The sequence below is a fragment of the Ustilaginoidea virens genome, chromosome 1 (genome assembly GCF_000687475.1).
Source record: "Ustilaginoidea virens chromosome 1, complete sequence".
Classification (NCBI taxonomy): Eukaryota; Fungi; Ascomycota; class Sordariomycetes; order Hypocreales; family Clavicipitaceae; genus Ustilaginoidea; species Ustilaginoidea virens.
The window spans coordinates 455,530-468,386 of NC_057316.1; the positions used below are offsets into that span (position 1 = coordinate 455,530).

General features: G+C 51.8%; 4 protein-coding genes across 4 annotated transcripts; 3 read left to right on the forward strand and 1 right to left on the reverse strand.

Annotated features, from left to right (window-relative positions):
* Nucleotides 1-993: 993 nt before the first annotated feature.
* UV8b_00082 (uncharacterized protein) lies at nt 994-2,049 on the forward strand (the record flags this gene model as incomplete). The annotated part of the gene is made up of 1 exon (XM_043137580.1): nt 994-2,049. The coding sequence occupies one exon, from the start codon at nt 994-996 to the stop codon at nt 2,047-2,049; it is 1,056 nt and encodes a 351-aa protein (XP_042993514.1).
* Nucleotides 2,050-4,394: 2,345 nt separating this feature from the next.
* UV8b_00083 (uncharacterized protein) lies at nt 4,395-6,727 on the forward strand (the record flags this gene model as incomplete). Its single annotated transcript, XM_043137581.1, has 2 exons — nt 4,395-5,658; nt 5,751-6,727. The coding sequence occupies 2 exons, from the start codon at nt 4,395-4,397 to the stop codon at nt 6,725-6,727; spliced, it is 2,241 nt and encodes a 746-aa protein (XP_042993515.1).
* Nucleotides 6,728-7,476: 749 nt separating this feature from the next.
* UV8b_00084 (uncharacterized protein) lies at nt 7,477-8,034 on the forward strand (the record flags this gene model as incomplete). The annotated part of the gene is made up of 2 exons (XM_043137582.1): nt 7,477-7,689; nt 7,741-8,034. 2 exons carry the CDS (start codon nt 7,477-7,479, stop codon nt 8,032-8,034), a joined length of 507 nt encoding a protein of 168 aa, XP_042993516.1.
* Nucleotides 8,035-8,803: 769 nt separating this feature from the next.
* UV8b_00085 (uncharacterized protein) lies at nt 8,804-11,098 on the reverse strand (the record flags this gene model as incomplete). Its single annotated transcript, XM_043137583.1, has 5 exons — nt 8,804-8,861; nt 8,937-9,066; nt 9,474-10,190; nt 10,266-10,864; nt 10,983-11,098. The coding sequence occupies 5 exons, from the start codon at nt 11,096-11,098 to the stop codon at nt 8,804-8,806; spliced, it is 1,620 nt and encodes a 539-aa protein (XP_042993517.1).
* Between the last annotated feature and the right edge of the window lie 1,759 nt (nt 11,099-12,857).

Genomic DNA, 12,857 nt, shown 5'->3' on the forward strand with positions numbered 1-12,857 from the left:
CATACCCTTGCTTTTTAGTTCAGTGATGTTCAGAAAGCCCCAGTTGAAGACGTTTTCTCTTGTACTCTTGGGAAATTTTCCCAAATATTTTTTGAACCGCCCATTCGAAGTTGTCTGCGGCTCGTTGAAACATTGACGGGTTTATGACCGTTTCCGATGGCTTGCGCATTTCGCCTTATACCTACCCATCGTCCAGTCCTTGAAGGCGCGATGCTTGAACCGGTATTGACATTGGGCTGTTTCTTCGTTGTACTGCTCTGTCCTTGACACTGGAGGCTGGCATAGAGCTACGTATTGCCTGCAGGCTGTAGACGTACTCAGTGTTCTGTGACGATCCGTACGTCGGAATAGAGAATAGAGCGCGCCAGCTAACTATCAAACAGTAAGGCTAGTTGTTCAAAAGAGAGTGATATGAACGTGGCTTGAAAGCCGTATTTTTTTGCCGGATCTTGGAAAAGGAAACAAACTATTAGTATGGTTATATGCGTCACATCGTCGGAGATGCAGATGGAAATATGCTTTGCTGTTACGGGGCCGATGTATTGATAACGTAAAGAATGTCAAAGATTCGATGCTGTCTTGCAAATGAAATGGAATATTGCGTTCTAATGAGGGGTTTCTTCGTTCTACTATCAATTAAATATCTACATACCTACCTAACCTACCTCCTACCTGCACCTTAGGTACCTGTTTAGAAGCTGCACAGCACAGCTGTTGACAACTGCCAATTAGGCCGGCCAACTGGCACAGGTGGCAATGCTCTGTATGCGAAAGCCCAAGCTGCAACAAAAGCCACCATCCCAGTCTCACAAATAATGCAGTAGCGCGCAGAGAGTTTGGGCATCTTTGATGTAGGTCTATCGCTGTTTTAAAATGTAAGTTGATGATGCCACCCGTAATTGTAACCATGATGAACACTGACGAAGCCGGAGAGCGGGAAGCGGGAAAGAGAAGTGGGAGCAACAGAGCTAAACTTCGGCAGCCGAATTTTTCATGGATGGAGCTGAGAGCGTTCTGCAGAGTGTGTTCACCAGGCTAAATGCAACAAAAGCGGCAACTTTAGCAGATACTTCCGTCTTTGCGGCAGACGACACTGAGAAGTTGAAAAATCATAGCCCAAAGGGTCCAAGCGAAAATCCTGACCATTCGGAAATGAATGAAGACAAGAAGCAAGAGCTGCCAGCACAGCAAGAGTCGGCCTTGCTGGGGATGGGGAGGAAGGGAGATCAGATTGTGGGCGCGAATGACGTCTCTACCAACAACAGCAGACGTGTTACTGGCAAGTATATAGAGCAACAGGCCGAGAGCGCGAACCTGAACTGCGCAGTACCTCTGAAAATACCTCCCGATAACCCGCAAAGTACTTCAACGCCAGCCGGTACTAGACGCACTAAACGCTCCTACCGAGCGCTTCAAGAAGAAGCAACGGCGTTTTTAACCGGCTGGAATCCATCCAAGAGTCATCTTTCTTCCAGAATGACAAGAAATAGAAGAGAAACTCGGCCGGAAAGTAAAGACTTGGACTGCCGCGATTTGAATCAGCAGCCAGCGAAACGTGGCAAGCCAATTTCTTTCGGTGTCACAACGTGGGACATGGTTCCAGACTCTCGTCTGGAAATCGTGATACCTCTAAAACAAAATCTTCGGCGCGATACGTACGAGTACATTCATAACTGTGTCATTGATGGAAAGGAGACACTATCCATTGCCAATCATAGAGTCAGACAAAGCCAACGACCACGACGACAAGGTAACGGCGGTCGAGGAAGAGCGACCAAGCGCGAACCACCTACAGTTAGAGCGTCCAGAGTCAAGGAGGCTCCCACAAAAGCTGTGTCTCCGAAACAGCCAGTTCGGCAAGGCAGACCGAGCAAACGTGCGAAAGGAGGCGGCAAGTATCTGGTCAATGAGTCCAGGCGAAGCCTGCGTACGGCAGTGCAACGCTCGAGAGCATCCCGCAAAGAGAACATTGCGTCTCCTTTACGCAAGGCATCACAACGAGCCGCGGACGGCAGCGTAACCTCGAGAGGCAGAGGCAGGCGCCAGTAGGTGGTTGTTACGAATAGATGGAAAGCAGAGGTAGAGTGGCTGTCAGTTGACTTGATGAGACTCGCTATATAGACTTCACCATCACATATGGTATGGTATGTAGGTAGCTCAGCTCAATCAAGCCTCCCTCCTATCACATCGTCCACCGTCAGAGTAGCCCTCCATCGCGGACTCACAACTGCCCTGATTGCACTGAAGAGTCTGGTGTGACGCATGCAATCGCGCACTTGCAAGCTCGAGGCACGGCCAGAGCCCTAAGATGTATTAGCCCGCATGTTTGCTTTGATACTCGTGCGTGCATTTCGTTGTAAATATGGCTGGGGGTTATATGCACCACACTTCAAATTTTTAATACCAGATACCATCTGGAGCTGGTTTCTCTCTGACGACCCACTGCCAACACCCCGCCAATCCTTTTTGCACACGGATGTTTCGCACCGTGCAACGTTGGTTTGCCGAAACCAATATCATCTCCTGCAACTTACAAAAGACCGCATCGTATTTCTATACTTAACAGCCGATATCCTACGCGCCTGCGCCATCTTAGCCTTCGTCATATGCCGCTAAACCTTGGGCGGATCGAAAAATGGGCAGCCACTCAGAGGGATTCCATCCCAGCTGGCGAACCTTTCCAGGCGGTGGGCGGCTATCTGGGATCGAGGCTACTTCTTAGCTATGCTTTGTTCTGTACATGGAATTTGGTGTGCGGTAGAGGAAGCAAGCGCTAAAGAGCAGACTGGAATTCGATGCTCCCACAGCTACAATCAATTGCTTCGTCTGGGCAGCCCCTTGGAAGACGCATTCTTTCACGTCCATGTGCTTCTTGGAAATGAAGCTGGGCTGCTGACATCTTTGCTCATCGACGCATCGGCCGCGGCATCATGACACCAGACGTTTCCTTTGTGGTTGAAGCTATGAAAAACACAGCCGATGCGCTGGTGCGAATAGGCTCGCGTCCATCCAAGATGTATCCGCGTCTCGACGTCGACGTGTTATCACCGAATCTTGCGGCCACTTTTCAGAGCTATTAGTGGCCATGGAAGATCAAGATTTTGCCGCGCGGAGTGGACCAAAAGAAAAAAAGCAACGGAGCCGAGTTGGAGTTTTAAATGCCTAGGCAGCATGGCTGGCAGGACAGAGCCTGCGTCTCCAAGCTCTGGACATGATATTGAAAGCAGAGCATCAAGAACTCGAGAGGACGGAAGAGTCGCTCTTCCAGGTGTATGAGAATGATTCCCTCGTTCCTGGCCTCGAGTCTTTCAAGCTGACGTTTTGTCGATTGCAGAGGGCAAGAGCGTGCATGCAAGGCATCGCAGAAACTTCCCCCAGGCCATGTCGAAGCTGCAGCCTATTCGCGCCTACGTCGAGGCCAAGGTTCAAGACGGAAATCCGGAGGCTGCTTGGAGCCGGCACGTATGCGGAGAGGTTAGCCCATTGCTGTGATGCCGAAAGATACAGTTCGGCCTGCAAGGCAGGCGGTATGAAGTGAGTCTCGGAATGCCAGCAATGGTCAAAGTCTAGGTAGACATGAGAGTGTCTTGAGGAAAGCTGCAAGTCTTTCATTATACCATTTCTTAGGCAGATGGGGAATTCTATCGATGCTATGTGGTTTAATTGCAAGCCTGCCATGCCAGAAACCAGGTACCTACCTCTTGGTATGCATCAATCTGAACACGCCGATTATATTGGGTTGCTGCATTGGGCAGAACAACTTGCACGACTGGCATGAGAACGGCATGCACTATCTGCATGAGGCGGCATCTCGCTCTTAATGCTCAAGACCTTCCCAACGGTCTGGTGTTTCTAGCTGCCTTCATTGCCCGAACCTGTCAATTACGGCGAGGGTGGCGTTGGAGCTAGATTGCAGGTACCCTTCTGCATCACATCTCCTCCCTTCATTGGGTGCTTGTGCAAGGCATCCTGAAGTAAAGGGCGGGTGGATCGAAAGAGCATGTCGTGCTGCTCGGGATTCAAACTCCTTCCCTGGAAGGAAACAACTCAGTCGGGGAAGGAGACTGGCGAACGTGCCTGCCGTAAGTTAAGGGCTGTAGCAAAGTCAGCCAGCAGGTAAAGCCCTTTTGAAAAGGAATTTGTGAGGCTGTGACTTGTTTCAATTGTCTGTCATCTTGCATCCTCAAAGAGAAGAGAAGGGTGCTTGTCGCTTTGCGCCTTTTTGCCATCTTTTATCCGACGCAAGCGGCATCCATCAGTGGTCTATTCATATTTGGACATTTCTTATATTGACTGCAACAGGGGACTGTGCACAGCGGAAAACTCCTCTCGTCCTCCTCCGCCCTGGGCTGTTGGAAATGGATGCACACTACGACAATATCAGAGCACCACCGATGGGAGACGCCTCCTTTGGTCTCATTCCAAAGATCAGGGCCTTCTACGAAGTACACGGATGCGAGAAAGAATCCACTGGGTGGGTTAGTGAACCACCGAAAGAGCTGTCCAGTTTTGCGGCTAGAGAACACGATGGCGTGGCCATCAAAGTGTTCAAAGCCAGGGTCGAAGACAAACTGGCTGCTTACGGCAGCACAACGCCAAAGTACTTCGCTGTCCAAGTGCAAAATCCGGCCCTCGTGGACGCTCTCAAGCGAATTCTCAGGGAGAAGATGGGCCGTCACCTTGATGCAGAGCACAGGCTCGAATTCTTTGAACCCTTTACGGACCTTTGGTTTTGCCGCGACGAAATAGCCAATCTGCGCACAATGGAGCAGGAACGAACCCGTCTTATGCCCTACCTACAATTGCTGCTCAACGTCATGAACGACATGTTCTCCACGCTTAGCTACAGGTACAAGTTCATCCACGCCACCGGTTTTGTGGATTTCCACACTGCGTGGACGCTTTTCCCTCGAGGCTGCCAAGTTTACACCCATGAGGAAACGTCGGAACTGGTCTGCAAAATACGTTCAGTTGAATACCAGCCTACCAATGGCGTTTGTTATCTCGTTGCCGAGATTGAGTATTTGACTTTCAGCGGCACCGGGTTTGTCTGGGTGTCTGCTACGCTAAGGATGGCCGAGTTCAAGGGTAACATGCCAATCACGGAAATGCTCTTCTTCCCACTCCAGCTTCACCCGCAGAAAGACGCTGTATTTAGTCGTCTAGTAGCTCGCGGCAAGAAAATGTTGAATCTACAGGGTGTCGAGTGTCGCTGCTATGATGGCATTGCGCTTGTGTCTCCAGGGGTGTCTCCAGGTGGTAAAGGTGTCCCTCTCAAGTTCCGTGTCAGTGGGCCCATTATCGTCGACGTGTTGGGATATATGAGACACAACTGTAACAAGGGGCCGAGAGATGATCTGAATCCGAGGGCAAGAAGTTACGTTGAAAACGCCGACGCTGATCAGGGTCCGCTCACCAGGAGAGCGGCTCAACAATTGGAAACGACGGATACAGCCGACCACGCTGGGCTCTCGTTGGGTGGGTTTGGCCACGTTGATGGCGCTATTCCTTACAAGCAGGAGGCGCATGACACCATGATGCGTCACGTAACGGAAGCCCAGGCTCTGGAGAACAAGGTTGCCATGTTAGCTATGGGATCGGATTTAGTATATGTGACGGGCTTTGTTGAGGGTTATTCCCTCGAGAGAAAACTTTGGAGTAGGTTGCGCCTGCGGATGGCCCCTCCTCCCTCTCTCCTGCCCGAGCCGAGCCCTTGGGGGAATATGCCGGTCAACTAACTGGATGTGCAGTGTTCTTTCAAGTCGAAGACATTCAACCAATTGAATGGAACACCGCCGCCTATGATGACCTCGTCTACGACGCCGAGGAAAAATACCGTGTCCTCTCCCTGGTCCAAAACCACAAATGGATCCGGCCCCGCTGTAGCTTAGCGTCGTCATTAGGAATTCGCAGCAGCACGGCGTCCCCTCCCTTGGCGGACGATTTCATCGCTGGCAAAGGCCAGGGCCTCGTGGTGCTCCTGTCTGGCTCGCCCGGAACAGGCAAAACGCTCCTGGTAGAAGCTGTGACTCACCGCGCCCGCCGTCCAATCTATCACCTCCAAGCCGAAGACTTTGGAACCGACGTCAACGTTCTGGCGACACGTGTGAAGAACATCTTTGAATGGGCAACATGGTGGAATGCGGTGATTCTACTCGAAGACGCAGACCATTTTATGACGTCTGGAGGCACAGAGGGAACAGTTGGCAACGAGCTAGCGACCATTTTCCTCAAGGAGCTAGAGTACTTTGGGGGAATCATCTTCATGACAACGAAACTCGAAAAGCCAATGGACTTTCCGCTCAAAAGCAGGGTCAATGTGCATCTGATGTTCCCAGCTCTTGGCAGGGGGGCGAGAGAGCAGTTGTGGAGGCGATTCATCGGGCGCCAGTCCGAGTCAGAGCCAGTAGTCGAGGGTTGGCCAGCGCACGGCACTGCTGCTTTCGGAGAGGAAAATTGGAAGTTTGCAGACGACAAGGATTTTTTTCGCCTGAGTTTGTGGGAGCTCAATGGACGCGAGATTTTCAATGCGAACCGCCTGGCCAGCTGCTGGTGTAGCATCGAGGGCCAAGCAGCGGTTTCGCTGCAGATGATGGAGCGTGCCATCAAGATTACAAATCCGCAAGCCACAAGGGCGGCGGCAGAGGACGACTATGAAGTATGCTGCAATATGGGGGACTTTTTGGGGCATGGCCCTCTGCCCTCTATTTCAAGGTTTAGTGTCTAGTGTTTATTCTGAAGGCGAACTGGATAACGGGGATGCATTCGGGGAAAGGGGGCAGAGAGAGAAGCGACCCCGGCAATGGGGATGGATTAGAACTTTGCAAAAGGATTAGAACCTGCATGCAAGGATTAGGGCCAGCCAAGGCCAGCCAAGCAGTAGCGGCAACACGTTCCACTTTTGCAGCGGCGCAAACAAACATTCAACATTCAACATTCAAGATGCCATACGTGGCGACTCGACCGACGTTCCTGATTACGTACATACGTGTAGATAACTTTGACCAGTAATCTGGTGAGAGAAACATTTGGCCGAGGAGTGTAGCAGGGATTCTGGGTAGTACAACTAATCAACAAGACACGAGCGGTAGGAGAAACAGTGGTGACGATGACGATGACGACGACGACGACGATGATGATGATGACGACGACGACGACGACGAAGACGATAGATTAGAAAGGCAAGTTGACATCTGGCAGAAATCGCTGCTGCACGGCCCCACTGTCCAAGGGCGGGCGCTGTTCCAGGGCGCCGTTCATGCCAGGCATGTGCATGGTTAGCTCGACCTTTCGACACGTAATCCTCGTCAGCCTTCAACACATATATAAACTCGGCCTGCTGCCGTCCTCATTCTTGTGTCTTCCTGCTCACCAGACTCTAAACATACTCACCTCGACTCAATTGTTTCTGCGTTCGCCCCTTCGCCCCTTCGCTTTGCACCGCAGCTGGCCATGCTGCATGAGGTCCGCTGACGAATGCACATTAACTACCGGAACACTGGTCGGAGTTCTCATTTCTTTCTCAGCGCGAGCCCTTCGCAGCAGGAGTCGTCTCTTCTTGCTTGGTCCTTTCCGATCTCGGGTCGTACAGGGCGCAATGCAAGAATAGGCGATGACCTGCTTGCGCAGGGCTCGTGCTGGCGAGGAGGTGCGAAATTCTGCCGGGGGTCAGGCTGTTATGTGTCATTCGTCAGAGGACCTTGAGCAACATGACCGGCTTGAAATAACTTGGAAGAATAGATTGATGGATACTGTCGCAAGCTCGGAATGTCCCAGCTAAAAAAGCGTTCTCCTGCATCCCGTCGATCTCTTTACAAGCTAGGCATGTCACTAACTATAGGCACTCGAGACGGCCATCTTACCATCTGCTATTTAGCATGGTTCGCGCTATCGCCCCAATGTGGGATTATCCCATTGTCAAGTATTGACGGGGCTAGGGTTGCTGCTGGTATTTCAGGGTTGTGTCAGGCCCTCGATGGTAGATGGAGGAACGTGTCAAGTTCTCCGATGCTGCGAAGATGCTCAACGATGTAGGGCTTCGGGGTGCTTCCTGTATGATCAAGCTGCGGAGGAATTGTACATTAGTCCTATATCTGCAGTTTTCTACCAGCTACTGCGTTGTTATGCTAGTGAATCTTCCAGCTGTTACTAACCGACCCTCTAGCCCTTTTCAGGAGCTTTAAAGGCTTACGACCAACTTAACCCTGAGCTCAAAGGGGTAATATGGTCGTAATCCTTTAGAAGCTCCCGGAGCTCAGGAGTAACTTGGCTGTAATCCTCATAGGGGCTCGAGGGTTGGTTAGTAACTGCTGTAAGATTTACCAGCACAACAACGCTAGTAATCATATTATCTTGGCATACCAAATTGACCTGCACCTAACACTTCCATACCATCTGCATAACTTTCAATATACGCTCTTCATCGGAAAGTTTTGCCATTCAACATCAGCAAAACCTGTAGTACACATGTAACGATTCCACTGCCTATAGAACTGATACGTATTGGCAAAGTAGCGGCACCCACCGGGGAGCCGCGTGCACCGCCTGCAGCCATGCTTACTATAACTGCAATATCCATGCATATTGGCAATCTGGTGAGACGTACGGAATAAGGCAGCTTCGTATTTCTTGGTGCCTGAGCCTGTTGTCGACGGCCTGCTTTTGCTGCAAAGCCTCCGCCAAGTTCCGAGTCGTCGTACCTCGACGCGCAGTTTCATGCCTTGGCTAGCCGACTCTGGTACAGGTCGAGAACACTCCTAGCTACCTAGGTAGATTTAACTAATGGCCTTGATTGACCATGGTGTCAGATTCTGGGTGAGTGAGATAATCCCGTCGCAAAGGAATATGGAATATAGAGGGTCCTAATGCATCATTAGTGGTGGCGTGACCACGGTGCACCCTGTGTGAAGAATCTAGACGTCGGGTTCAAGACGCACCGAGTTTTGCGGCGTGGACTCACTGTATCGCAGAGTCGTTGATATCGATTTCGGGCGGATGAACTTGTGGCATCCTGCCGCCGGAAGCCCTCTACGGCCACGGCCACGGCCACGGCCACTTCTTTGGAGTCTTTGAGGCGGTCTTGTTGGTAGCGTCGAACGCTCCTTCCGTGTTTCACCAACCGTCATCGGCTTTGGTTGGTCAGGCCGGCCACCCTGGCGCCACCGGAGAGTTTCCCTTTCTGAAGGATCTGAATCCAAACCAGACTTCATTTTCAACTCCAGCCTCTGAAGTCGGCCTCTTCATGTTGCACTGTTCTCCATCTCAGCCGTATCCGTCATTGCCCATGGCTGTCGAGTTTGTTTTGTGGTCACTCGTGCTTCCCCCGTACTACCAAGTAATCACCTCCGAGAAATCGCTCCATTCACCGTCCATTCCATTCGGCCGATAACGAAAGACGACGTCTGCAAATCTAGCTTCTGCATGAGGACGAATCTCAGCTGCGTGGATACGGCACCACTCTGGCACCGCCGCACCTGTCGGCTGTTCTTCGTCTGAACAAGCCTCTTCCAGCTGCATCACCCGCTGTCCAACTTGAGCGTATAAGTACGCATCGCGGGCCCCCCCCAACTTGGACACCTCGTATAACAGGCTGATGGCACGCCGTCGGACATTGGACGCTCTGCACTTGCAAGCTGTCAGGTAAAGGGGGTAGAAAATGCCAGGCTCGAGCGTTAGATCTGGGTCCTCAACCACGTTGGTGACGGGAATGTTCCCCAACAAGGTCGCCGCACAATCCACTATGATGAGAAAATCGCGCATGAATCGGTCGTAGATGGATTCTTCGGCGTAGAGCGAAGTGGCCACGAGAATCACTCCTGTCAACGTCCTCATACGCAAGTGTGCTTCTTCAATCGGGGATATAGCCGCGCTGCTACTCGAAAGCGACTTCATCTGGTCAATTCGCCCAGAAAAGTGGTGCAGCTGTGATTCTAGAGTGCTGGCCTCGATCAAGATGTCCGGTAGGATGGAGCCAGGGCTCCCGTAACGGTACTGGTCTGCTTTGTTTCGGAGGAATGAAAACACGGTGCCAACTAGGTATGTTACTTCTGATTCTAGCTCTATGAAGGACCGGTTTGGCGCCGGGCTTGTGTCCCCAAGGGAGCGGCTGGTGGAAAATTGCTGGCCAAAGGTTAATAGGTTCGCTGCTTGCAGCTCGAGTCTTGTGAGCGCAAGCGCCAGGTCTCTGTCGACTTTCAAGCACAGGAGTCAGCTCGTTGGCTCATGTCCAAATCGTATCGTCTTTCCAGCCCTGCCTTGTTGCTTACCAGCATATTTATTGCAGGCCAATATGCTTGAAATGTGCTGCAAATGGCTCAGGGCCGTCTGCAGGTTGTTCATGAGCAGCTCGAAGAAGACGCATATTACAAGTCTGATAACTACCACGTTCATGGATCGATCACACACGCTTGTGGTCTGTTCCCTTTGCTTCTGTATTCGTTTTTCATAGTCAAAAATGGCGTCTCGGACTTTGGGTTTTATTGCGGGCATCGAGGCGTCGAGGGACGCCATTGCTGACTTGGTTCCCCTATATTGGCCGCACAAAGCACAGAACGCCGTAGAGGCACTGCTTAAAGACGGTTCTTCAATGGAAGTGTGAAATATGATAGGTTTCCAGCAGGGACGTCCAAACTCCTTGGCTATGCAGTGCACCAGTCGAGAGCAGACATGATCCACGGATTCGAATTCCTCTGCGTATGACTCTGCCGGCTGGAGAGATTCAAAGTGGGAAAGCGTCAAAGGCTTGATAAAAGTGACGTCGTTCTTGCTTTTGGCGGCAGTCTGGGCAACGCCATCACACTGACGGCCTGTCCTCCTGCAATTGTTGCATAACGGCCAGGTTTCATCGCAACGGACTTTACGAATCCTGAGGACACTCGGCATCAGCTAGGCCCAAGACCACCTCCAAAGGCTCAAAACAGCAGACTTTGTGGTGTTTTGCTTGTTTCTACTTTTCATGCCGACGAGGAAAACTCAAAACATACTTGCAAGTCCTGCATCCAAATTTGGTCTTGGTGTAACGCCTTCGTTGCCCCCGTTTCTGCTGCTTCCCGTCGGTTTGGAACGACGTCTGTTTGGCCACAGCTGTGGAAGCCCCCATGGTGTGAGCCCCGGGAAAAATCTTGAAATCATTCACCAAGTGCATGAATCCGATCGAAAATGGGGGGAAGGATGGGCAAATTTCATTCTCATGAAGCGAGTGCAGACGAAGAGCAGCTGGAACTACGCTGCGTGAGAGCCATATATGTCATTGCCCCGCGAATCGGCCGAAAAGCGCCGGTACATGTCGAGCAAAGGAAATCCCAATGTGCAGACTTAGTTTCTGCTCTGAAGGAGACGAGGCAGGCATCAATCGGTGCCGGATGGATTGCGCCACCGCACAGAGGGGAGAAGAGCTTGGAATAAGCGACTTTACTGGTTCGGGAGCATGTCATGGATCATGAGACTGGTTGCAACTTTCCGCCTTGTTTCCTCTTACTAAAGGCAGAAGCTGCCTTTCCCGCCTTGGATTCCGCTGTAATAAATAAGGACGGCATCAGGATGGTTCCAACCCCTCAAAGGCTTCCCACCTTGGGTTCCATCGGAAGGAAGCGGCTGAGGGTCAGCCCAAAGTATTCGGCTGCAAATCCAATGAGAGTTGTTGGGCACAGTCAACATGGGGCCCGGGGATGACGGGGATGACTGCTTCCCTGCATTTATTTAGTAAGCCCGGCCGGGAGAGTTTTGCGACCTTTGTGTCGTCGGAGCGTGCCACGAGGCCCGGCCGGTTCGGGCATGATCAGGACCAAGGGGAGGGGAGATCTGCATGGTTTGGTATGGGGCATTTTCAGATTCGGGCTGTCGTTGGAGCTTGGGTACGGAGTACTGGAAAACGACTCCCTGACGACTCCCTGACGACTCCCTGACGTCTCCCCGAGAACTCCGATCCTACATCAAATATTCTACCCGGCTGATTGCGGAGGAAATGAGAGCTCAGCCTCTGCCTCTGGAGTCCGGACAACCAAGCACATCCACTTCACGTCCACTTGTCAAGGCACATTACCTTGCGACGGATAACCAATCTGTGCAGATGCGAAGTAAAGGGTGTCGTTTGGGCTTCTCGATGCGCAAGGTCCCACTATGCATCGTGTCCGAATTCCGCATCCATTCGTTCGTACCGAAATCGCCAGCGTCTTTCGCACGACAGAGGGGCCCAAAAGATTTTGGTGCGTGGCTGACTTGGTGGCACCGCAATGCGGTAGCACAGGCCCGACTGATGAAATCAGGTTCAAGTGGCTGGCTGACATTTTTATCGAGTCATCCGGAGAGTTTGACCTGCCGCTGCCGATGGATTGCGACGGGTCTTGAGACGGCGCGAAGGCCGTGAAATAAGGCCTCATTCATTGGGACCGAGGGATCCAGACTTGACGGAGTACATACATGGGGCAGCCTCTCCCTGTGGACTAGCAGGGATACTTGAAGGAACCTCAGCGGAACCTATTCTCACGCGTCCAGGAGTCTGGGGGGGAGGGGCCGCTGTTATGCGTGTCAGCTAAAGGAGAGGACACGGACACTTGCCGACGGGACTCGGCCGTAAGACTAACAATTCCTCTCGTGTATGACCTGCTTCAGAAGCTCGAATGAATGTTTTCCTTCGTTTGACTGACTTGTTTAAGCTGCCGATGCGAAAGAGTAGTGGTGGTTTGGGATTCAACACCACCTGCAACGCCCGTCTCAAACTAGCAGAAACTGCAAATTCCGAGGCCGACGACATGGCCAAACGGTGTCGTCTGGGACCCTTATATGGTACCACGGCTTTCTTAGTGTACGACCGCATGCTCCTTCGTTCCGCCCTGTAGGCGTTTCTGTATACGTCCTGG